General features: G+C 48.5%; 1 protein-coding gene across 1 annotated transcript in view; it reads left to right on the plus strand.

The window, feature by feature from the left end:
- The window catches only part of LOC141077902 (uncharacterized), a 59,736-nt gene that overhangs the window by 21,343 nt on the left and 13,531 nt on the right, over positions 1 to 24,862 (plus strand). Inside the window, exon 5 of the mRNA XM_073564673.1 lies at positions 19,798 to 19,809. Within this exon, the coding sequence (XP_073420774.1) occupies positions 19,798 to 19,809 (12 nt within the window). The remainder of the gene's footprint in view (positions 1 to 19,797; positions 19,810 to 24,862) is intronic.

Below are 24,862 nucleotides of genomic sequence, written 5' to 3' on the forward strand. Positions count from 1 at the left end.
AACACCTTCCAGTTCCCACCACCTAGACCGCTGCAGCAAACATCTGGTCCACCTATGCCATTTGTCTGTGTAGGGGATGAAGCCTTCCAGCTGTCAGAACACCTTTTGAAACCGTACTCTAGCAGAGGATTGACAAGACCAAAACGCATTTTTAATTACCGCCTCACAAGAGCAAGAAGAATGGTTGAATGTACCTTTGGTATTCTGACAGCCAAATGGCGGGTCCTATTGACTGCGATCAACCTCAAGACAGAAACTGTGGACGAGGTGATCAAAGCGTGCGTGGTACTCCACAATTTTGTTATCTGCAAGGAACCCATTTCCATTGAGGACACCTCTGAAGAAACCACCTTGCAAGATTACCATGACATTACCACTAGAAGTTCTGTGACGGTTTCAGTAATGAGGGACAATTTTGCACTATACTTTATGTCACCTCAAGGCAGAGTACACTGGCAGGATGACAGAGTGTGAAAGATTTGTGCCCTAACCAAACTTGTGTACCTTCTGTACCAACAGTATATACCTTTGCCAACCAAAGTTGGCTATCTTGTCATGGTCTCTATTTTTAGCTTTAGGCCACAGGTGTGTACCTGGTTGTGTTTTATGCAAAGTATTTCACCTTTTAACAAAAGTTGTGTACATTGTTAGGAAATCACCAACAATAAACACAACTTTTTAGGTGAAATACTTTGCTTCAAACACAACCAGGAACACAACTGTGGCAAAAAGCTAAAATTTACCCACAGTTATATACCTAGTTTTGAATACCATTTCACCTTTTAAATACCCTGTATTTAACCTTTTTCGCCGCAGAAAGAAATGACAGACAACCAGTGTAAAATAATTTAACTTTTATTGAAAAATGTTTTTTTTAGTAAACTTTTTTAAAATTTTAATAAACTTGTTTAATAAAACTTTGAAACTATAAAACTGAAACCATAAAACTGGTCATTTTTATTTAAATACACACATTATAAATCTGTGTAGTGTGTGGTGGAAATACTGCTGTAGGGGCTGCGGGACACTTCGACACTGGGAGTGTGGAGAGAGGACTGGGATCGTGGTGGGGAAGGAACAGTTAGAGGTGAAGGTGTGGAAAAAACTACAGAATGGGTGGACATGTGGGAAGCAGAAGAGGTGGTGGGTGGTGGAGTGGAGGGTTGGGCAGGGACTGTAGGAGCAGATGATGTTGATGGCAAGTTGTATGGGGAAGGAGTTTGGTACGGGGCAGGTTGCTGGAAGTGGGGAGATGTCTGGTACGGGGCAGGTTGCTGGAAGTGGGGAGATGTCTGGTACGGGGCAGGTTGCTGGAAGTGGGGAGATGTCTGGTACGGGGCAGGTTGCTGGAAGTGGGGAGATGTCTGGTACTGGGGAGGTTGCTGGTACTGGGGAGTTTGCAGGTACTGTGGAGGTTGCTGGTACTGGGGAGGTTGCTGGTACTGGGGAGGTTGCTGGTGCTGGGGAGGTGGATTGTGCTGGGGAGGTGGATGGTGCTGGGGAGGTGGATGGTGCTGGGGAGGTGGATGGTATGTAATAGGAGGGGGAGGATGGAAAGTGGCTGGAGGTGGATGGTATGTAATAGGAGGGGGAGGATGGAAAGTGGCTGGAGGGGGTGTAGATGTAATAGGAGGGGGAGGATGGAAAGTGGCTGGAGGGGGTGCAGGTGGAGGAACTACTGTGGTGGGAGGAGGAGGAGGTTGGGAGGTAACTTGCTGGAGAGCAGCGTGGCATGAATGCATTACATGCATCTGCTGGGCAGGAGAGAGCGTTTCCATGCGCTCCACAACAGACCTGAAAAAGGTGTGGTTTGGCGAAGATCTTGCTTCTGAATGCATGGTTTGCAGAAGTGTCTTCACCTCCAGAATGCTGGAGTTGATCTGCTGATAGCCTGCGGAGATTTGCTCTGACAAGACTTTTAGACAGTTCTGGAAAGATGCATTCAGATGCAAGAACTCTGGCGCATAAGTCTTTTCCTGACCCCTCTGCCGCTGCCGCCCAGTACCCGCAGGTGTACTAGAGGTGGCAGGGGCAGAAGGGTGGGGTAAAGGGAAAGCGATCTCCTCACCAGCAGCTTCATGTAATGTAGGCGGCCACGATGCTCCTGTGCTGGTGGATGGGACAGATGGGTCGAATGTGTGGGAAGGCTGGGAAGGTGCAGATGTACCGGGGCGGTCGAAGTGTCCCTCGGTGCCGGTCTCCTCAGGGATCGCCTCAGAAGGGTCCAATCGTGCCGGCTCCCGAGTGCTGCTCACCGTGCCCTGGCTGAAAAAAAAATTTACATATAACATTTTTTTTCACATGTGGTGTGTAATATTTACCTTCTGGTGACCATTGTTTCCCGGAGGAACGACAGGGCTTCTGCGTACTTGTACTTGCTCCTGCGTCCTCCAGATCCACTCGGGGCCCGCATCTCTTTATTGAACTCCTTCTTGAAACGATCTCTCACAGACTGCCACCGATTCACAATTCTGTTCCCTGAAACGATAAAGGAGTGGTTAGTATACAACATCAGTGTTTCCCAAACTCCAGTCCTCATGGTCCCCAGGGGTCATGTTTTCAGGATTTCCATAGTAAATAGAAATCCTGAACACATGATCCGTGGGGACCACGAGGACTGGAGTTCGGGAAACACTGGTTTACATCAAGCAACCGGTACTGTATATACTTACGCTCTTTAATCTGGGCCCGAGCTTCGAGGTCCTCCCAGCGGCCCACAAGGAGCGAACAGATTTCCTCCCAGAGTCGTCGGGTAACGATCAGGTCAGCGTGGCGGCGGTCAGCCATATTCCAGAGCGGCTCCCTTTCTCTGACGAGATCGATGAAGCGGTCCACATCAATCCCTCCATCCTCACCGTCAGAGTCGGGAGCACGCTGTGAAGGCTGTTAAAGAAAAAGACAAAAATAACATAATTAGCCTCCACAAAAGAAATGAAAAAAAAAGTGCAAAAAAACAAAGCAAAAATATTTATACTTACACGCTGGTGACCGCCGCGTTGCTGTCGCCGACGACCCTGGGAGGCACTGCGAGGACCTCTTGGCCGAGCACCAGATTGGGAAGACTAGAGAAGAAAACAAAAAATGTTATGTCTTTGGATGTTGGCATTTGTTTGCTGTGTGTGGTCTGCAGAACATTGTTTTCTATGTGTTGTGTGTAGTGTGATGTTGTGTTTCTGCGTTTGATGCAAAAAACTTACCAATTGTGAGCCCACTCCAGGTGTCTGTCCACCCCTTCCTTCTTCTTCTGGGAGCTCCTCTTCATCTTGTGATTCCTGTTTTGAAATAAAAGGCAATGAATAGACATATATTACAGAGAAGATGGATTTTGGAAATAAAAACTTACCGTCAAGCGCTGACGATGCGAGGGAGGGCTCCCAGAAGATGATGTGCTGTCTTCCTGGTGGCCAGACTCCATGGCTGTGGGTGGTGTTCCAGCTGCTGCCATTGCTGCTGCTGCTGCATCTATTGGGCGGCTGTTGAATAAAGAGAAACAAAGGGCCAATGAATATCTTGATATTCAATAGCCCTAGTTTGGAGGAATGGGTTATTTGATAATTACCGTCTCTCATCTGCTGCTGGCCTCCCCTCCTCAGCATGTTCTATTTGCTGCTCCATTTGGGGTGGTGGTGGTGCGGATGGTGCTGCAGTGGTCTCCTGCCTTCTCCTGCTTCGCTTGGTTGCTTTCTTGGGTGGCATGTTGGGTGTGGCTGTGGGTCCCACTGTCTTGCTTTTATATATGTCTTGTGGGCAGAGCTACTGAGCATGCTCAGACCAAAAAACCGGATCCGGCGCATTGCGGCGCTCATAGGCTTTCATTGTGTGAAAAAGCCGGATGCGCCGGATCCGGCGTGTCCGGCTTTTTCGCCGGAGACAAAAAACGTTACAGTCACCGTTTTTTCCAGACGCCGGATCGCGACACATTGCCGGATCCGGCGAAAACCGGATGAAACGCATGGCCATCTGGCGCGATCCGGCGCAAATGCAAGTCAATGGGGGGGAAACCGGATCCGGCATTGCATTTCGCCGGATCCGGTTTCTGTCAAAAGCGCCGGATCGCGCCTGATGGCGAAAACCTGATGTGTGAAAGAGGCCTAAGAGAGCGTCACTATCAAGGTGGAGATGAGATAAGTGCACCGTATTTATTGAGTGTAAGATAAATCCATACATAAATATATGTAAACGGATTGTAGATCTGTCACTGGATATCGGTGTATAAGGGGAATAGATCCTGTGCACTTATAAATGAATAGCTTATATAATGAGAGGACACGGGGGTCGTGTCTGGATGAGGAGCTGAGTGGGCGCAGAGAACACTAGCTCCGGGCCCCAGCAGCAACTAACGGTGGGGGAAACCCGCAATTCCACTTATCACGACCTCAGACGGGGTCCGTGCACTGATGGGGTGCGCAACGAGGAGCAGGGGAGCAGCGCCGGTCAGGATAACGGTCTTTGTGCCAGCGCCTGAGAAAATCCAAGATGGCCACCGCAGCATTCACCATGCGGCCAGCGGCGGTGTGTAGCGCTCTGGGGGGGTCTGATCTCCTGACACTGGGTCAGACCTCACAGGAGAGGGGCATGAGTGAAGCGGAGCAGGCAAAGGAGAGATCGGGCAGCTCTTCATCCAGGAGCCCGGAGAAGCAGAGCAACAAAACACAAGTATATGCACCTGACACAGGGCACCCCTCCACCCCCATCACTGAGGCCACACTGAAGTCCCTGCTAGGAGATATAAAGCAGGCTATACACAGTGACATTACCTCAGCCCTCACTGCACTGGGCACATCGGGGACAGAACAGCCCATACTGAGGAGAAGCTGGAGGAATTCACAGCCCACAACCACTTAGTGGACACTCATTATGAGGCAGATGAGGAGACCACCGCCCTAAAACTAAAGCTGGCGGATTTGGAGGACCGCTCCATGCGCAACAATCTGCGCTTCAGGTGGATACCAGAAAGCGTTGCTGCGGGCGCGTTGAAGGAGTTCCTAACAGATTTCTTTACCGCACTAGTCCCCGAGGCGGAGCAGCGAGACCTCATAATAGAGCGCACAGGATCCCCAAACCCAAAAGTGCCCCCGCCTCTGTGCTCGGATGTAATTGCCAGGCTTTATTTTTATCATTTTAAAGAAGCCATTATAAAAGCTGCAGCAGGCGGACCGGAGCTCCCAGAGAGGTTCAAGAGAATCATGGTGTTCACTGACCTATCCGCCGTGACCCTGAACAGAAGGCGGGAATTCTCCACAGCCACCAAGATCCTACAGGACAACGGGATCATGTACAAGTGGGGCTACCCGGTGATCATCACCAAGAATGGGGTCACACAGGTCCTGACTTCCCCCCGAGAGGCCATGTCTCTGCTGCAGAAGTGGTCGCTGGTGACGGTGGACGAGGATACCAGCTGCCCACTGAAGAAGACGCCGTCCACCCTGATGAAGGTGTGGACATGAACAAGAGAAGAGAATACAAGACTATTTTTCACCATGGTCTGCGGAGGCACGAGAGGAGAGGTTTTTCTTTCTCTTCACCCCCCACTATATACTGGATAGAGGAGCATATCAGCTCCCAATACCCCCCACTATATACTGGATAGAGGAGCATATCAGCCCCCAATACCCCCCATTATATACTGGATAGAGGAGAATACCAGCCCCCAATGGCCCACTATATACTGGATAGAGGAGCATATCAGCCCCCAATGCCCCCACTATATACTGGATAGAGGAGAATATCAGCCCCCAATACCCCCCACTATATACTGGATAGAGGAGCATATCAGCCCCCAATACCCCCCACTATATACTGGATAAAGGAGCATATCAGCCCCCAATGCCCCCCCTATATACTGGATAGACGAGAATATCAGCCCCCAATACCCCCCACTATATACTGGATAGAGGAGCATATCAGCCCCCAATACCCCCCACTATATACTGGATAGACGAGAATATCAGCCCCCAATACCCCCCACTATATACTGGATAGAGGAGCATATCAGCCCCCAATGCCCCCACTATATACTGGATAGAGGAGCATATCAGCCCCCAATACCCCCACTATATACTGGATAGAGGAGAATATCAGCCCCCAATGCCCCCACTATATACTGGATAGAGGAGAATATCAGCCCCCAATGCCCCCACTATATACTGGATAGAGGAGAATATCAGCCCCCAATATCCCCCACTATATACTGGATAGAGGAGCATATCAGCCCCCAATAACCCCCCACTATATACTGGATAGAGGAGCATATCCAGGAGGTTCACTTAGAACCAAACTCTATTTTATTATTATTATTATTATTATTATTATTTATTGTTATAGCGCCATTTATTCCATGGCGCTTTACATGTGAGGAGGGGTATACATAAAAACAAGTACAATAATCTTAAACAATACAAGTCATAACTGGTACAGGAGGAGAGAGGACCCTGCCCGCGAGGGCTCACAATCTTCAAGGGATGGGTGATAATACAGTAGGCGAGGGTAGAGCTGGTCGTGCAGCGGTTTGGTCGATCGGTGGTTACTGCAGGTTATAGGCTTGTCGGAAGAGGTGGGTCTTCAGGCTCTCTTTGAAGGTTTCGATGGTAGGTGAGAGTCTGATATGTTGTGGTAGAGAGTTCCAGAGTAGGGGTGATGCGCGAGAGAAATCTTGTATGCGATTGTGGGAAGAGGAGATAAGAGGGGAGTAAAGAAGGAGATCTTGTGAGGATCGGAGGTTGCGTGCAGGAAAGTACCGGGAGACGAGGTCACAGATGTATGGAGGAGACAGGTTGTGGATTGCTTTGTATGTCATGGTTAGGGTTTTGTAATGGATTCTCTGGGCAATTGGGAGCCAGTGAAGGGATTGACAGAGGGGAGAAGCTGGGGAATAGCGGGGGGACAGGTGGATTAGTCGGGCAGCAGAGTTTAGAATAGATTGGAGGGGTGCGAGAGTGTTTGAGGGGAGGCCACAGAGCATGAGGTTGCAGTAGTCAAGGCGAGAGATGATGAGGGCATGGACTAGGGTTTTTGCAGATTCTTGGGTGAGGAATGAACGGATGCGTGAAATATTTTTGAGTTGAAGTCGGCAGGAAGTGGAAAGGGTTTGGATATGTGGTTTGAAGGAGAGATCAGCGTCAAGGATTACTCCGAGGCAGCAAGCTTGTGGGACTGGGGAGAGTGGGCAGTCATTTACTGTAATTGATAGGTTCGTAGGGGGGGTCACGTGAGATGGGGGAAAGATGATGAATTCTGTTTTGTCCATGTTGAGTTTCAGATATCTAGTGGAGAAGAAGGATGAAATAGTGGACAGACATTGAGGGATTCTGGTTAGTAGGGAGGTGATATCTGGTCCAGAGATGTAGATCTGTGTGTCATCAGCATAAAGATGATACTGAAAGCCATGAGATTCTATGAGCTGTCCCAGGCCAAAGGTGTAAATAGAGAACAGCAGGGGCCCAAGGACTGAACCTTGTGGGACTCCGACAGATAGGGGGCGAGGTGAGGAGGTGGTGTGTGAGTGGGAGACGCTGAATGTCCGGTCTGTTAGGTATGATGAGATCCAGGAGAGGGCCAAGTCTGTGATGCCGAGGGATGAGAGGGTCTGTAATAATAGGGAATGGTCCACTGTGTCAAAGGCAGCCGACAGGTCCAGGAGGAGGAGGACAGAGTAGTGTCGCTTGCTCTTGGCAGTTAAGAGGTCATTGGTGACCTTAGTAAGGGCAGTTTCAGTGGAGTGGTGTGACCGGAAGCCAGATTGTAAGCGGTCGAAGAGGGAGCAAGAAGAGAGATGGGAGGACAGTTCAAGGTAGACGTGTTGTTCCAGTAGCTTGGAGGCGTATGGGAGAAGTGATATAGGGCGATAGCTAGATACAGAGGATGGGCCAAGAGAGGGCTTTTTGAGGATAGGTGTGATGGAGGCATGTTTAAAGCTTGAGGGGAAAACACCAGTTGTTAGTGACAGGTTGAAGAGATGGGTTAGGGTTGGGATGAAGACTGTGGTGAGGTTTGGGATGAAGTGGGATGGGATCGGGTCGAGTGCACAGGTGGTGAGATGTGATCTTGAGAGTAGAGTGGAGAGTCGATCTTCTGTAATGGTGGAGAAGTTGGTTTTGAAGGTGGAGGGCTGGGAAGTCGGGAGGAAGGGCTCTGGGGGTTGTTGACCAAAACTGTCCCTGATGTTATCAATTTTCTGCTTGAAAAATGAGGCAAAGTCTTCAGCTGAGATGAGTGGGGAGGGAGGAGGTGCTGGGGGGCGGAGGAGAGAATTGAAGGTGTTGAATAACTGTTTAGGGTTGTGAGACAGGGAGGATATGAGAGATGAGAAGTAGGTTTGTTTAGCTGTGGCGAGTGTGGTCTTGAAAGTAGTGAGGGACTGTTTGAATGCGATGAAGTGCTTGTTGGAGTGGGATCTTTTCCATCTGCGCTCAGCAGCCCTGGAAGCTCGCCTCAGCTCTTTGGTCAGGCTGGTGTGCCAGGGCTGTCTGTTGATCTTGCGAGTTTTGGTATGTGTAAGTGGGGCAGCGGATTCCAAAGCTACAGCTATTGTGGTGTTATATAGAGCCGCAGCGTCATCCGCATTGTGTAAGGAACTTATATCTGTAAGAGGGAGGAGGGATTCAGAGAATGAGTGTAGGTCAAGGTGTTTAAGATTCCTGCGAGGGTGTGAAAGTTTGTGGGGTGGGGATTGTAGACATGGAGTGAAGAGGGAAGAGAATGTGAGCAGGTTGTGGTCAGAGAGAGGAAGAGGTGAGTTAGAGAGGTTAGATAGGGAGCAGAGGCGGGTGAAGATGAGGTCCAGTGTGTGGCCATCTTTGTGGGTGGCTGTAGAAGACCATTGAGTGAGGCCGAAGGAGGAAGTGAGAGATAGAAGTTTAGTGGCAGCTGAGAGGGAAGTGTCGATGGGGATGTTGAAGTCGCCCATGATGATAGTAGGGATGTCCGCGGAAAGGAAATGAAGTAACCAGGTGGTGAAGTGGTCAAAGAAGGTGGTGGCTGGCCCTGGGGGGCGGTAGATGACAGCCAGTTGGAGGTTGGAGGGGGAGTAGATGCGCACAGAGTGCACCTCAAAGGAAGGGAGGGTAACAGAGGGTGGCAGTGGGATTGGGGTGAAGGAGCAGGTATCTGACAGGAGAAAACCAACTCCTCCACCATGTTTGCTGCTGGGGCGGGGGGTGTGAGAAAGGTGGAAGCCGCCATACGAAAGTGCAGCAGGAGAGGCTGTGTCAGAAGGGGTGAGCCAGGTTTCGGTGATGGCGAGGAAGGAGAGTTTTTTTGAAGCTGTTACTGTTTTTTCACAAAATTAAAGTTTGTTTTTTGTTATTCCCCCATTTTTCCTAATTGTCTAGTGGTGACACACATATTTTATCTGTAATCTGTACATGGTTTTTCACATTTCTAGCATTAATGTAAAGGGACTGAATAGTCCATTCAGAAGATCCCTTCTATGGAAAGAGGCCAAATCCCTAAAAGCAGATGTATTGTGCGTTCAGGACACCCACCTATATAGCACTGACGCCCCCAGACTGCAGAATAGAAATTTCCCAAATGTCTTTCATTCCCAAGCAATTGACAAAAAAGAGGAGCAGTAATCGCAATAAAGAATACCGTCACCTTCCTGCTAATCACCAGCGTAGTGGACGACGAGGGCAGATATGTCATCCTAGTCTGCACCATAAATAACAAGACCTACACAATTGTCTCTATTTGCGCCCCTAACGCCAAGCAGATCTCATTTCTTAAAGACACCCTGGCGGAAGTAGCAAAGGTTAAAAAAGGCGCCCTGTTAGTCTGCGGGGACTTTACCATCACCCTTGTCCTAACATTGATAAATCGGTACCCCCTCAAAAGAAAGAAAATACCCGATCACTCTCTCTGACACTCCTAGCGGAAGAACTCTATGATGTCTGGTGGGTTCTACACGCCTCCGAGAGGGATTACACCTTCTACTCACACTACCATAGAGGTGACTCCAGAATTGACCTAATGGTCACAGATAAATGGTTATTACAGGACGTCCAAAAGGCCACGATAGGGAACATAACCTGGTCGGACCACGCCCCAGTCTCCGGTCAAATTACAGAGGGATACAACTATCTGACATATTCCCCATGGAGAGTAAATAACTACCGAATCACATCCCATAAAATTAGGCCCCAATTGCAGGAAGCATTATCAGATTATTTCACAATTAATAACACACCTGATGTGTCTGTATCTACAGTATGGTGCGCCCACAAGGCCGACATCCGGGGTAAAATAGCGTCCCAGAATAAAAAACCAACACTACACCAAATAGAGGAAATTAATCAAAACATAGCCGCACTAGAAGAGGCACACAAACGTAGCCCCACAAACACAATCCTCTAAACATTACAGAAACTAAGGTATGAACTATACCAACTGCTCCAACCCAAATACGAGCACAATCTACGGAAAAGTAAAGCCAAATATTACTGGCAGGGAAACAAAGCGGGCAAAATTTTAGCATAAGTGAAGAGTCTCCGCGAGCTCAATGATCACTGGATTTTGTCCGTTGCAGCTGAAAAGAGGAAATCGGCAGACCAGGGGAAGAGTCCTGAGGAGAGAATTTGCATATTCCCAGTGCCTTCTGGGATAAGTGAAGAGTCTCTGCGAGCTCAACGATCACTGGATTTTGGCCGTTGCAGCTGAAAAGAGGAAATCAGTAAATTTTGGCTCATTTTTCATCGCTTTGAAATCTCTTTAACACTAACAATATGGAAGAGGCCAGGAGCCATTTGGTGAGCTGCATTTCTTGCTACATGTTCACAGACTTACCAGTGGAAAAGCCAAACTTCACATGCCACAAATGCAAGCTTGTGTCCCTGTTGGAGGAAAAGTTGCAAAATCTCGAGGAGAGGTTAGCTACATTGAAGATCATTAAGGAAGGTGAAGAGTTCTTGGACAGAGCAGAATTATCTCTTCATGTTACAGAAAGAGAAGAAATTCAAAGTGCACCTGAAGAAACAGAGGAATGGAGACATATGACCCAGAGAAGCAGGAGGATCAGGAGGCAGTCAGCACCCATACTGCTCAGGAACCAGTACCAGGCTCTTATGCAGGAGAATGATGAAGAAATACATCAGGATAAGACTTTGCCCACAAACAGCAACCTTGTACGCCTTCAGAGTCCTCCTGGATGGAGAAAGAAAAATGTTGTGAAGAAGAAACGGAGAGTGGTGGTCATGGGGGATTCCCTGTTGAGAGTAAGAATACAAGGACTTACTTACTGTTTGGGTAAGAATACAAAGACAGAACAATGGAAAGGACACCATTGTAGGCATTTACTACAGGCCGCCTGTGCAAGCTGAAGATATGGATGAACTCTTTATGCATCAAATGGCCAAGTTCTCCAAAAATATGACATAGTTTTCATGGGAGATTTCAACTATCCTGACATTTGTTGGGAATCTCTCTCAGGCAAAACTAACAGGTCAAGGAAATTCTTATCCTCTCTTGCTAACAACTTTGTCTTCCAAAAGGTAGGGGAGAAAACAAGGGGAACTGCTACCTTGGATCTAATCCTTATAGACAGGGAGGAAATGGTTGAGGAGGTAAAAGTGGCTGGGACCCTAGGAGGTAGTGACCATGCTATTTTAGAATTTTGGATAACTAGAGGAGGAAGACCTGTGAAGACTCAGACGTCAAGGTTAGATTTCAGAAAGGCAGATTTTAAGGGATTCAGAAAGAGAATTGGAGGGATCCAATGGCTGGATATCCTTAAGGACAAAAATGTCCAGGAAGGATGGGAAATCTTGAAAAATGAAATTCTCAAAGCACAATTGTTAACAATTCCAAAAAGAGGGAAGAATAGGAAGCATTTAAGGAAACCAGGATGGATGAACACAGAACTTAAGCACATGCTAAAAAGGAAGAATGAAATGTTTATAAAAAGGAAAGAGGGAGGCATATCTAAAGAAGAATATAATGCTGTCTGCAGAACCTGCAGGGCACAAATCAGATTATTAAAGCTGACAATGAATTGAGGCTTGAAAGAGACATCAAAAGCAATAATAAAGGATTTTGGGGATATGTCAAAAGTAAAGGAAAAGTCAAAGATGCTATAGGATTTTTACCGGATGAAAATGATGAAATGGTAAGACAGGATGTTGAGAAGGCCGAACTTTTAAATTCCTATTTTGCATCTGTTTTCTCTCAGAAAGGAAATGTAACATCAACTGTTCTTCACTGTCCTATTAAGGGAATAGAGGAATCCAGGATATCTATAAACAGAAAGATAGTGAGGAAACACTTAGCTAACTTAAATGAATTCAAGTCTCCAGGTCCTGATGAACTACACCCTAGAGTACTGAAGGAGATAGCAGAAGAAATTTTTGAACCCCTCTCCATAATATTTGAAAATACTTGGAGTACAGGAGAAGTTCCAGAAGACTGGAGAAGAGCAAATGTTGTTCCTATCTTCAAAAAGGGGAAGAAGGTGGACCCAGGCAACTATAGGCCGGTGAGTCTGACTTCTATACCAGGAAAGATCTTTGAACAAATTATTAAACAACATGTATGTCAGTACCTGGATAAGAATGAAGTGATTAAACAGAGTCAGCATGGGTTTGTAACTAATAAGTCATGTCAGACTAACTTAATTTCCTTCTATGACAGAATCACTGATTGGGTGGATCAGGGAAATGCTGTAGATATAGTATATCTTGACTTCAGCAAAGCATTTGACAAAGTATCTCACACAATCCTTATTGAAAACAATGACTTGGTATGGAATGGACAAGGCAACTGTTAGGTGGATTCATAACTGGCTTAGTGATTGCACCCAAAGAGTAGTCGTAAATGGCTGCACATCCAGTTGGAAGAATGTCTCAAGTGGGGTACCACAGGGCTCTGTCCTGGGCCCTGTATTGTTCAACATCTTTTTCAACAATTTAGATGAAAGAATTGAGGGTAAACTGATTAAATTTGCTGATGACACAAAGCTAGGAGGGATAGCTAATACTAGAGAAGAGTGAGAAAGGATTCAAAAAGATATAAATAAACTGGAGCAGTGGGCAGCAACTAGTGGAATGGTTTTTAACAGGGAAAAATGCAAAGTACTACATCTGGGCAATAAAAATGAGAAAAGCATATACAGAATGGGAGGAATAGGGCTAAGCAACAGCACATGTGAAAAAGACTTGGGTATACTAATAGGTCAACAGTGTGATGCAGCAGCAAAAAAGGCAAATGCAATTCTAGGATGTATTAACAGAAGCATACAGTCTAGATCACGTGAAGTCATTATTGCCCTCGACTCCTCTTTGGTCATACCTCATCTGGAATACTGTGTCTAGTTTTGGGTGCCACATTTTAAAAAAGACATCAACAAACTGGAGCAAGTTCAGAAAAGAGCGACCAGAATGGTGACCGGTCTGCAAAACCTGTCTTATAAGGAAAGGTTGCAGGATTTGGGAATGTTTAGCCTATCATCCCGAGACGAACGGGTTGATAGAGAGATCCAACCAGACCATGGTCACATACCTATGAAATTTTGTCTCGGCCAGGCAAGATGACTGGGAATCCCTGCTACCGTGGGCGGAGTTTGCTTTGAACAATGCTGTGGCCGATTCCACCGGCTAGACCCCATTCCTACTTAATTATGGCCAGCTTCCGCGCGTCCCTGTCCCTATGCCCGTGTTGTCCACCTATTCCAGGGTGGCAGACTGGGTGGTGGAGGCTCGTGACATTTGGGAATGCACTCAGGATGCCATCCGGGCCTCCAAGGAGAGAATGAGGGTCTCCGCCGACATGCACCGGCGTCCTGCTCCGACCTTTGCTCCGGGCGACTTAGTATGCTGGTCAGCAGCGAGCTACTCCAGGGACTAAGTCCTCTTTTCGGTCCACTGAGCATGCCCGTGGGACGATCTCTCATTGGAGATCGGAGGTCACATGCTTAGGTCCAGCTCCTGCTCTGATTCGACCATCAGGAAGGTCCCGGAAGGTCGTGGCTATAAAAGCCTTGCATGGCCGCCCCGCTATGTGCTATGATAGAGATTAATTCTTATTGTTATAGTGGTGTGTGTGATGATGGCTGTATGAGACAGGTGAATGACTCATTATGACTCCCCTCCCTCGGTTGTGTATGAGTTAGGGTCACAGAGTTAGAGTCAGCACCTAGTACTGATACTGCCTAGAGCCACAGTGCATTCAGCTCTCTCATCCGTTAGCGCCAGTGGGCGTCAGTCAGCACAGGCATCACAGTACCGCATGTGTAGCAGCATCCGTCTGTACGGCGCCGTGCAGATAGTGTGCTTTCCAGCACCAAGCTCAGGCTGGTTAGTGGCGACTGTAAGTGCAGAGGCAGTACATGCTCAGAGCGGCAGTCTAATGTGTGCTGCGCCCTGTGACGGTTAACAGGGCACAGTGTTCCAGGGGGAACATTCCCTGGCTCCGCAGTAGCGGTTCCAGGCTAATGGGTCTAGAGGGGCACGCTCCTCGTGTCTCGGAAGCAGTGTCCTTTGCCCTCACCCTAGTGCTCCTCTAGCCATAGTACACATAGTACTGACACTATTAGTCACTGACATCTATAAATCTAATGGTTCTGCAATGGTTTATTGTGTGTGAACTATGTCTCCTATCCTGTCGGGTTCTGTAATGATTTTACAGAATTATCGGCGATTCTGCCATCTATATCTGTATGAACTATAAAGACCTATAATATTTCAGGCCATGGATCCGTCAAATGTCCATTTTTCAGTAAAATCTCTCCACACGGACACTTTGATGTGAGGAAATCGCATCCTCGCTCTGCACACGGAGGACACACGGATTCCTGATCAGGGAACATCTCTGCCATTCTCGGCCCTGAAACACGGACCGATTTCTTATACGTTATGTGTGACCCCGGCCTCAGCCGGACTCTGGAAGGAGGAAATAACCGAGATTTGGGCATTTTAGCTCCTGGTGTGGAGTCAATAGCACAATCATATGCCGCCATATAGTAGACGGCCGGTAACTGGTGATAATTCCCTCATGTGTGGGGTCTATTTCCCTCCAGAGAAATCACACGTCACATTCCACACATAACACTGTGTAGAGAAGGCGGCGCGGGGTAATTGTGCCAGTAGTGAGGGGCGAATAATGGCGGGAATGTCACTGACTGAGGAGAAGCCTCCATGGAGGTCTGCACTCCGGAGATCATGTGACCCCTGACTCCTCCCCTCCTGTGACCTCATCACAGGTCCTGTGCACAGAGCAGCCATATATGTGGAGTGCGGCTCTGCAGGTGGAGGTATGTGGAGATTCCCCCCATTACTGAGCACAGGGGACATTAACCCCTTCTGCACTGAGACTCTTTATAAGAATCATCACGTTTCTGTGCTGTTTCCTGTAATAGATACATACGACCCCACTATGGAGTACAGGCAGTGAGGAGACGGAGTGTTCCCATAGTACAGGGCCCCTTTCTTGGTCCCACACAGTGTAATGCCCCCATTATGCCCCTGTAAGCAGAGTTCTGCCCCACAACCAGCTGCCTCGGGCACTTTACCATGGCCAGTACCTCAGATTCCTCCCCGCACCCCTTTCCTTTGCTTGGCACCAAATCTGTGTCATGCTGCCGCCATCTGCCCCTGTCACACCTCTCTATATAGTATAATACACTCCCCATAGGCAGCCTCTATAGTGTAATGCACCCCCATAGGCAGCCTCTATAGTGTAATGCCCCCATTATGCCCCTGTAAGCAGAGTTCTGCCCCACAACCAGCTGCCTCGGGCACTTTACCATGGCCGGTACCTCAGATTCCTCCCCGCACCCCTTTACTTTGCTTGGCACCAAATCTGTGTCATGCTGCCGCCATCTGCCCATGTCACACCTCTCTATATAGTATAATGCACCCCCATAGGCAGACTCTATAGTGTAATGCACCCCCATAGGCAGCCTCTATAGTATAATGCGCCCCCATAGCAAGACTATATAGTATAATGCACCCTCATAGGCAGCCTTTATAGTGTAATGCTTCCCCATAGGAAGACTATATAGTATAATGCATCCCCATAGGCAGTCTCTATAGTATAATGCACCCCCACAGGCAGCCTCTATAATGTAATGCACCCCCATAGGAAGACTATATAGTCTAATGCACCCCCATAGGCAGTCTCTATAGTATAATGCACCCCCACAGGCAGCCTCTATAATGTAATGCATCCCCATAGGCAGCCTCTATAATGTAATGCACCCCCATAGGAAGACTCTATAGTATCATGCACCCCCATAGGCAGCCTCTATAATGTAATGCACTCCCCATAGGAAGACTATATAGTATAATGCACCCCCATAGGCAGCCTCTATAATGTAATGCATCCCCATAGGCAGCCTCTATAATGTAATGCATCCCCATAGGAAGACTATATAGTATAATGCACCCCCATAGGAAGCCTTTATAGCGTAATGCACCCCCATAGGCAGCCTCTATAGTATAATGCACCCCCATAGGCAGCCTCTATAGTGTAATGCACCCCCATCGGAAGACTATATAGTATAATGCACCCCCATAGGCAGTCTCTATAGTATAATGCACCCCCACAGGCAGCCTCTATAATGTAATGCATCCCCATAGGCAGACTCTATAATGTAATGCACCCCCATAGGAAGACTCTATAGTATCATGCACCCCCATAGGCAGCCTCTATAATGTAATGCACTCCCCATAGGCAGCCTCTATAATGTAATGCATTCCCATAGGCAGCCTCTATAATGTAATGCATCCCCATAGGCAGCCTCTATCGTATAATGCATCCCCATAGGCAGCCTCTATAGTGTAATGCACCCCCATAGACAGCCTCTATAATGTAATGCATCCCCATAGGAAGCCTCTATAGCGTAATGCACCCCCATAGGAAGACTATATAGTATAATGCACCCTCATAGGCAGCCTCTATAGCATAATGCTTCCCCATAGGCAGAGTCTATATGGAAAGCTGTAAATCTGCCCCTATCGCCTCTGCAAGGCATAAAAATGACCTCTCATTATACTCACCAATGGCGCTCACCAAGGCATAGCTGGTCTTGACTTAAGATCGCCATTCTCCATAACTGCATCATCTGGATGACACATCCTTAGTCATCCACACAGTGTCACCCATTGTGCTCCTGTGCAGGCGCACTTTTCTCTGGGCTGCTGAAAGCAGAGCTAAGTACTGTAGTGCGTATGTGCTGGGAAAGGCTAAAGTGCGCTGATGACCTGGATGTAAAGCCGGCGCATGCGCACTACAATACTATGCTCTGACTTCAGTAGGGCAAAGATAAGTGCGCCTGCACAGAAGTGCGATAGAGGACACTGAATGCATGATGTAGGACGCATCTTCCACACGAAGCGGGACAGCGATCACAAGAAGAGGGTGAGCACCGGATTAGGACTAGAGATGCCCAGACAGCGCCGTCTGTGAGTATAATAAAAGCTCTTTTTTGTGCCTTGCATAGAGGATTGGGGACATATAGAGAGCATTCTAGAACACTGTATGTGAGGGCGATGCTGGTCGGACCTTATATGGGGACAGCATGCTGAAAGGCTCCCTTTAATCTGTAAGACCTGTAGCCACCGCCTTTTAGCCACATTTAAAAAGCCATCCTGCAAGATTCCAGCCGCTCGCAAACTTAAGAAAATAATCATTCTCCTTCTCGTAAGCTAATCGGCAGCGTCCAGTCGGATGAGTGTCTATGGTCCCTGCTCAGCGCCTCCTCTGACCCCACAATTGCCATCCTCCTGCCTTTACTGACGTGGCTGACGCCTCCTATGTCATCCAGTCTGTTGTGCTGCGCAGCTCCTATTCCCTCCTGTGCAGGTGCGAGAGCTGGACAGACAGTGGATGACACAGGAGACGTCAGCCATGTCAATCAAGGCAGGAGAGACGGTGAATCAGGCCCATAGTGAGCAACAAAAACCGCTGTGCACATGCTGCGGGAAATTCAGCGCGGAAACGCAGCGGTTTATTTTCTGCAGCATGTCAATTCTTTGTGCGGATTCCACAGCGTTTTTACACCTATTCCATTATAGGAATCCACAGTGTAAAAACTCAGAGCAAATCCGCACTAAATCCGCAGGAAACCCACAGGTAAAACACAGGTCGCTTTACCTGTGGATTCTGCAGAGTCCATGCAGAAAAATCCACAATGGAATAAGCAGCGTGTGCACATACCCTTAGTCTCTGTCCAGCTTGCAGGATAAACAACACATAAAAGTTTAAAGGGGTTGTCCACTACTTTAAATTAACCCCCAATGTATCCCCCCCAGGCCCCTAATGAATTTTGTAAATACCTCATGTTGCCTATTCTGCCTGTGTGCGGCATTATCGCTGGTCGCTCACAGGCAGCACGTAACCCAGCGCTGACATCACAAGTGAGGCGTGACTCAGCACTGGGACCCCGCAGTGGCTGCTGGGTTGTGGGCGGGGTTACCCCCGGGGTCACACCCAGCAGCCACTGCACGCTTTCTCAATGAATGGGCACGTAGTGGATGCCGGGTGTGACGCGGGGGGATAATTGTGCCCACAGCCTGGCAGCCAGTGTGGAAGGAGGAAGATGGACCCCCGGCTGCTGCCAGCACTTGTCAGGACGTCAACAGAAGCAAGAGCCGGCTGCAGCCAGGGGTCATGTGCTGCCTGTGAGCGGCCAGCGATAGCGACGCTCACAGGCAGTATAGACAACATGAGGTATTTACAAAATTCATTAGGGGCGCCAGGGGGATACATTGGGGGGTTAATTTAAAGTAGTGGACAAACCCTTTAAGAACCTTCATTGCTTGATATATCTGTATGTATATATTCGACCAACAGATTAGACATATCAAATAGTAAATGACATGTGCCAAGATACTCATCAGTCCTCATGCTGTGTCCAGTGTGTCCCTGGCCCTCAGTGCTGCTCCTAGCCTCCTTGGCTGTCAGGCTCCTTCCAGACAGAAGCAGAAGAGTGCAGACAGTGAGCTCAGCTCACAGTCAGAGGCAGAGCAAGCCCCGCTGCGTCCAGGCTTTTGGGGATAATGACTTCTCTGCAGCAGGGAGCTTTGAAGGAGAGCGCGCTCATCCTGGATTGGGTGGGTGACCTTCCTTCCCCCTCTCCTCCACAGACTGAAGAGCGATCACATGACTCACTCCCTGCACTCTGATACATGTGAAGTACAAACGCCAGCCCTGACAGTAGCGTAGCTCCGGGTGGGCCCCCTCAGAATACAGGGCCCGGGGCGACCACCCCCTCTGCACCCCCAGTAGCTACGCTACTGCGTGTAATGAATCTCTCCTGCAGTATTGCTAATGCCGATTCCAGTGTCGGTAATGAGACGAGAATTAGCGTTATGGAAGATGAGTCTATGAGGAACGTGTTCAGCTGCCGACTCCGAGGAGGAAACTGCTTGTTGTCTGTGGCCTAAATATATAGGTTTTATTAGTAGATGTCAGGGAAGAAAACTAAACCCTGTAAGATAATAAATCTCCTCATATGTTTCCCTTATTATCTCCAGTAAGTGTATTATTACACAGGATTCTTATGATGTTACATCGGATCATCTTCTTCTCATTCAGGTCTCTACAATATCGGATCCTCTCAGTGAAGATCTTCTACAAAAGAGAATTTTCCTGATTTACCCATCAAGGATGGATATGGACAGAGACAAGATGGCGGAGAGGATATTACACCTCACCCTAGAGATCCTCTTCCGTCTCACTGGAGAGGTGAGAGATTCTGATGTCACATCACATCATTCTTATCTATGGGAATAACAGATGGACAGAACTGGAGAGGTGAGGACTCTGGAAATGTCTGGAGTGAGATTTATTAATGTGTCTCTCCATAACCAGGATTACACAGTGGTGAAGAAGACCTCTAGTGATTGCTGTCAGGACCCTGTGTCTGAGGGATGTGGAAGACCCCTGAGCCCAATCACAGGGCCTCCACCTCACCCCCTGATCCATGAGGACATCAATGACCAGAAGATCCTAGAACTCATCTACAAGATGATTGAGCTGCTGACTGGAGAGGTGACACTGCTGGGAATGCTGGGACATTATACAGTAACACTATGAAGGGATCGGGGGGATGACGGTATCATTGTATGTGTCAGGTTCCTATAAGGTGTCAGGATGTCGCTGTCTATTTCTCCATGGAGGAGTGGGAGTATTTAGAAGGACACAGAGATCTGTGCAAGAACGTCATAATGGAGGTTCCCCAGCCCCTCACATCTCCAGGTAATAGACAGGACTAAATACACACGGCCTATAATTATCTGTATGTAGAGAATGAATTCAGTCCCTGTATGTGTTTCCTCCAGATCTATCCAGTAAGAGGACAACACCAGAAAGATGTCCCCGTCCTCTTCTTCCACAGGACTGTAACCAAGAAGATCCCACTGTTCCTCAGGATCATCAGGTAGATGGAGAGAAGGTGTCAGGAGATCTCCCCTATGATGTGTAGACGGCTGTGAAGGTCTTGTGCTCAGTCTTGTTTTATCCACCAGTATTATATGTTTTATACTTGTGTAATGAGAACGGTGGAGATGGCAGGATTAGAGCTGATCATAGATGGGACTTCTCCATCTGTCTGTGACTTTTACAATATTAGTTTCAGGGTGAAGATCTGACCCATATTAATACTACAGAGACATATGTGAGGGGTGATGAGCGGTGTAAAGAGGAGATTCCCACATATGACTACCCAGGTGAGTAGGAACCACTGAATGCAGAGAAGTCACAGATTCCTCTCAGTCACCGGCTGTGGCTGCTTTATCGGTGGTGTAGTCCGGCCGTATTACCATGATCACCATTTTGCCTCTAGACCACACCATTCTCCTCCACCCAAAACTGTTCAAATGATTTTGGGCATTGAAAGCCCTTTTCTATAGAACTTAGAACCTGGTAGATCCACCTACTCCCTGAGATTAGAAGACGCTGACCATTACCTGCCCAGATCTGTAACTATAAAGCCAAATGACAGCGTACGTAGAATGTGCTGACAAGATAGAAAATCACTTGAAGAAAAATATCATGATGGGCCCGTAAGAGAAAGCGGAGGGTGATGATGCTGTTGGCTTCCTAGATCCCTGAGATCTTATCGGATGAATCTTCTCTCCCTTCTGTGCTACTGAATGTCTCATGGTCCCTACAAGACCAGGTCCAGTCTTTCTGGCCAAACTTCCCTTTTATGATCGACAACAGTAAATGTGCAGTGAGGCCAAGTGTGAATTTCTGTACAATAACAGCAGAGTTTCCCTTTATCCTGACTTTCTAATTTGTATTAAAACTACCATATTTTTAAGACTATAAGATGCACTTTTATCCTTCAAAAATGTGGAGGAAAATGGGGGGTGCGTCTTAGTCCGGATGTACTGGCTCTGGCTGTGGTGTGGAGGTGGGGGAATGGCATCGGCAGAGCAGCGGGTCACAGGAGGCTGGAGCTAACTCCTGATCTCGCTGCAAAAGAGAAATGAATATTCACTGCATTCCACACTCATGGGCTTGGAGGGCAATGAATATTCATTCCTCTTTAATAATAGTATCTTGATATGATTAGCCCCCAACCCCGGTCCTGGTATGCATGGCCCCATCCTTATAATTGGCCCCCAACCCCATCCCCATACTGGAATGCTTGGTCCCATCAGAAAACATTAAAAAAAAAACCCATTACATTTACCTACTCTGCGTCCTGCTCCGGTGCCAGCAACTGCTATATGCTTGTAAGCAGCGCATGGCAGGGACGTCACGTGCTGCTCACAAGCAGAGCACAGCTGCCAGGACTGTGCACACAAAGGGCAGTGAGTATTCATTGCTCTTCAGTATTGTGCAGTGTCAGCCACCGGCTTCCTGCTGCTACCGGCGGTCACGTGTGCCGCTACTTAAGAGAAATAAATATTCATGAATACTCACTGTTCTCAGCGCTGCTTACAAGCAAATAGCCGTTGCTAGCACCGGAGCAGGACGCTGTGAGGGAGCGCCGGGTAGGTAAGTGTCATGGTTTGTTTTTTTCAATGTTTTATGATGGGACCATGTATACCAGGATAGGAATGGGGGTAGGGGCTTCTTATAAGGATGGGGCCCTGCATACTAGGATGAGCTGAGGCCATGCATACCAGGATACGGTGGGGCCCTGCATACCAGGACGAGATGGGGCCATGCATACCAGGATGCGATGCGGCCCTACATACCAGGACGAAATAAGTCACTGAATATCAGGACGAGATGGGGTCCGTGCATAGCAGGATTGGGATGGGACCATGCATACCAGGATAAGGATGGGGCCATGCATACCAGGATAGCGATGAGGTGCCATGCATATGTGGCGCCCCTGAGGGTTCAGTTGCCACAAAGGTACTGCACCTCCTCCTGAGGTGTGGTACCCCACCATCCAGGTAAGTTGGAGGCTCCTGACCACGCTCCAACACCTGCACCCATCATCACAAAGTAGTGTAGCAAAGCCACATTGCGGTTCCCTGCTTGGAGTGTAGCAGAGCACCTTTGGTGGCTCCCTGCTTGGAACACGAAACGTGCTGGGAAGCGGGTGGAGTTAGAATACATAAAAGAGCGGGAAGGTTTAGGATTTTAGTTCAGTGGGAGTTCAGTGTGAGTTGAGATTGAGGAGAGAGAAGATCCCTGAGAGAGGGATGGAGGAAGGAAGTGCTGCAGCAGATCACATTGACCTGGGTCTGCTGGCACGGGAAAGGAAAGAAAGAGAAAGACATTGAAGAGAAACCTGATTTTCCATAAGAAGGAGAGACTAGTATGGAACGTGAGGAGTAAAAGGGAACAGAGGACGTTGGTTAGAGGAGAACCCTGCCTAGAAGTGCTAAGCACAAGGCCGGGGCCCGGTCCCCGAGGTTGTATGGATACTAATGGTCCTACAGCAGACACCGGAGGAGTAGTGGGCTGTAAATGCACTACTCCCATCTAAGACTTGGGGGCACAACAGCAACATTGATAGTGAGCCGGGACTTAGGAGCAAGGAGTCCCCGAAGCAGGCTACAGCTGTCTGCCGTACAAGTAGAGTTCTTGGGAACATCTGTCACGAGGAACTCCAGTGTAACTCAGTACTGGGAGTACTTCACTCAAAGGCGCTATAGAGGAGACGTTCAGGAAGGCACATGTTGGCGGAGTGTTGGAAGGGAGCATTCCATCTTGCCTGGAGGTTGACTGAGTCCCTGACCCGGAGGACACAGCACGGAGGCAGGCACCCGTATGTACTACAGACTGTGAGTAAAGCTTTGGAACTACAAGCCCTGGTGTCCTCCACTCATTCCGGCACCAACACCCTCAGCACCGCTACATTTCTGCACCGTACACGTCTCCCCACTATCATCTCCCTTTACACTGCCCTGGGACTACAGCTCCACCTGTGGGGAGCGTCAACATCTTTGCTGCACCACACCTCCAGTCCCAGAGGATCTGCATACAGCGTCGGCTTAACATCTCAATTGCTGAACACCACAGGTGGCGTCACGAACTATTCATCTAATCCATTGTATTTCCACCATTCAATCTCCCCTATTACTTGGGCGCCCAGGGCCACGGACCGGGTCACTGCTGCTGTGACACATCCCGCTGATACCGGCCCGCTACCGAGTACCCCACAGCCCTGGTAGGGTGACCCACATACCAGAATGAGATGGGGCCATGCATACTAGGACAAGATGGGGGCCCTGTATACCAGGATTGTGATGGGACCATGCATACTAGACCGAGATGGGGACCCTGCATACCAGGATCGGGATGGGGCCATGCATACTAGAACGAGATGAGGACCCTGCATACCAGGATCGGGATGGGGCCATGCATACCAGGATCGGGATGGGGCCATGCATACTAGAACGAGATAAGGACTCTGCACACCAGGATCGGGATGGGGCCATGCATACCAGGATTGGGATGGGGCCATGCATACTAGAACAAGATGGGGGCCCTGCATACCAGGATCAGGATGGGGCCATGCATACCAGGATAGGGATGGGACCATGCATACCAGGACAAGATGGGGGCCCTGCATACCAGGATTGGGATGGGGCCATGCATACTAGAACGAGATGGGGACCCTGCATACCAGGATCGGGATGGGGCCATGCATACTAGAACGAGATGAGGACCCTGCATACCAGGATCGGGATAGGGCCATGCATACCAGGATCGGGATGGGGCCATGCATACTAGAAGGAGATGGGGGCCCTGCATACCAGGATCAGGATGGGGCCATGCATACCAGGATAGGGATGGGACCATGCATACTAGAACGAGATGGGGACCCTGCATACCAGGATCAGGATGGGGCCATGCATACCAGGATCGGGAAGGGGCCATGCATACCAGGATAGGGATGAGGGATCCATGCATACCAGGATAGGGATGGGGCCATGCATACCAGGATAGGGATGGGGCCATGCATACCAGGATAGGGATGAGGGATCCATGCATACCAGGATAGGGATGAGGGGGCCATGTATATCAGAATGAGGATGAGGGGACCATATATACCAGGATAGGGGATATTAAGTACAGAATTGACCACATTTTTTGTTTCAATTTTTTTTCCTAATTTCCTCTAAAACCTAGGTGTGTCTTATGGTTCAAAAAATACGGTAATTTCAAGGAGAATTGTGATAAACTACAGGACAAACATTACACCTGTGCCCTGATATATCTCTAAGCTGATGGCTGTAATATACATTTATTCCCACCTGCAGGAGATGTGCTGGCTCCAGCCCTGGTTTCATAGATTTATTAAACGTCATGAATTCCATTATGTTTTCCATCCTAAGGAATTCAGATTACTGCACAATCTCTCCTGAAATGGGGGCGCTAATACTTTCTCTACTCTTCCGGTCAGGACTCATAGTGGCTCCAATGGTCCACCACAGATGAGTGCAGCTCCAGTTTAGTGTTCTCC

Source organism: Dendrobates tinctorius, unplaced genomic scaffold (genome assembly GCF_039654945.1).
Source record: "Dendrobates tinctorius isolate UK_male_01 unplaced genomic scaffold, ASM3965494v1 ptg000470l, whole genome shotgun sequence".
NCBI lineage: Eukaryota > Metazoa > Chordata > Amphibia > Anura > Dendrobatidae > Dendrobates > Dendrobates tinctorius.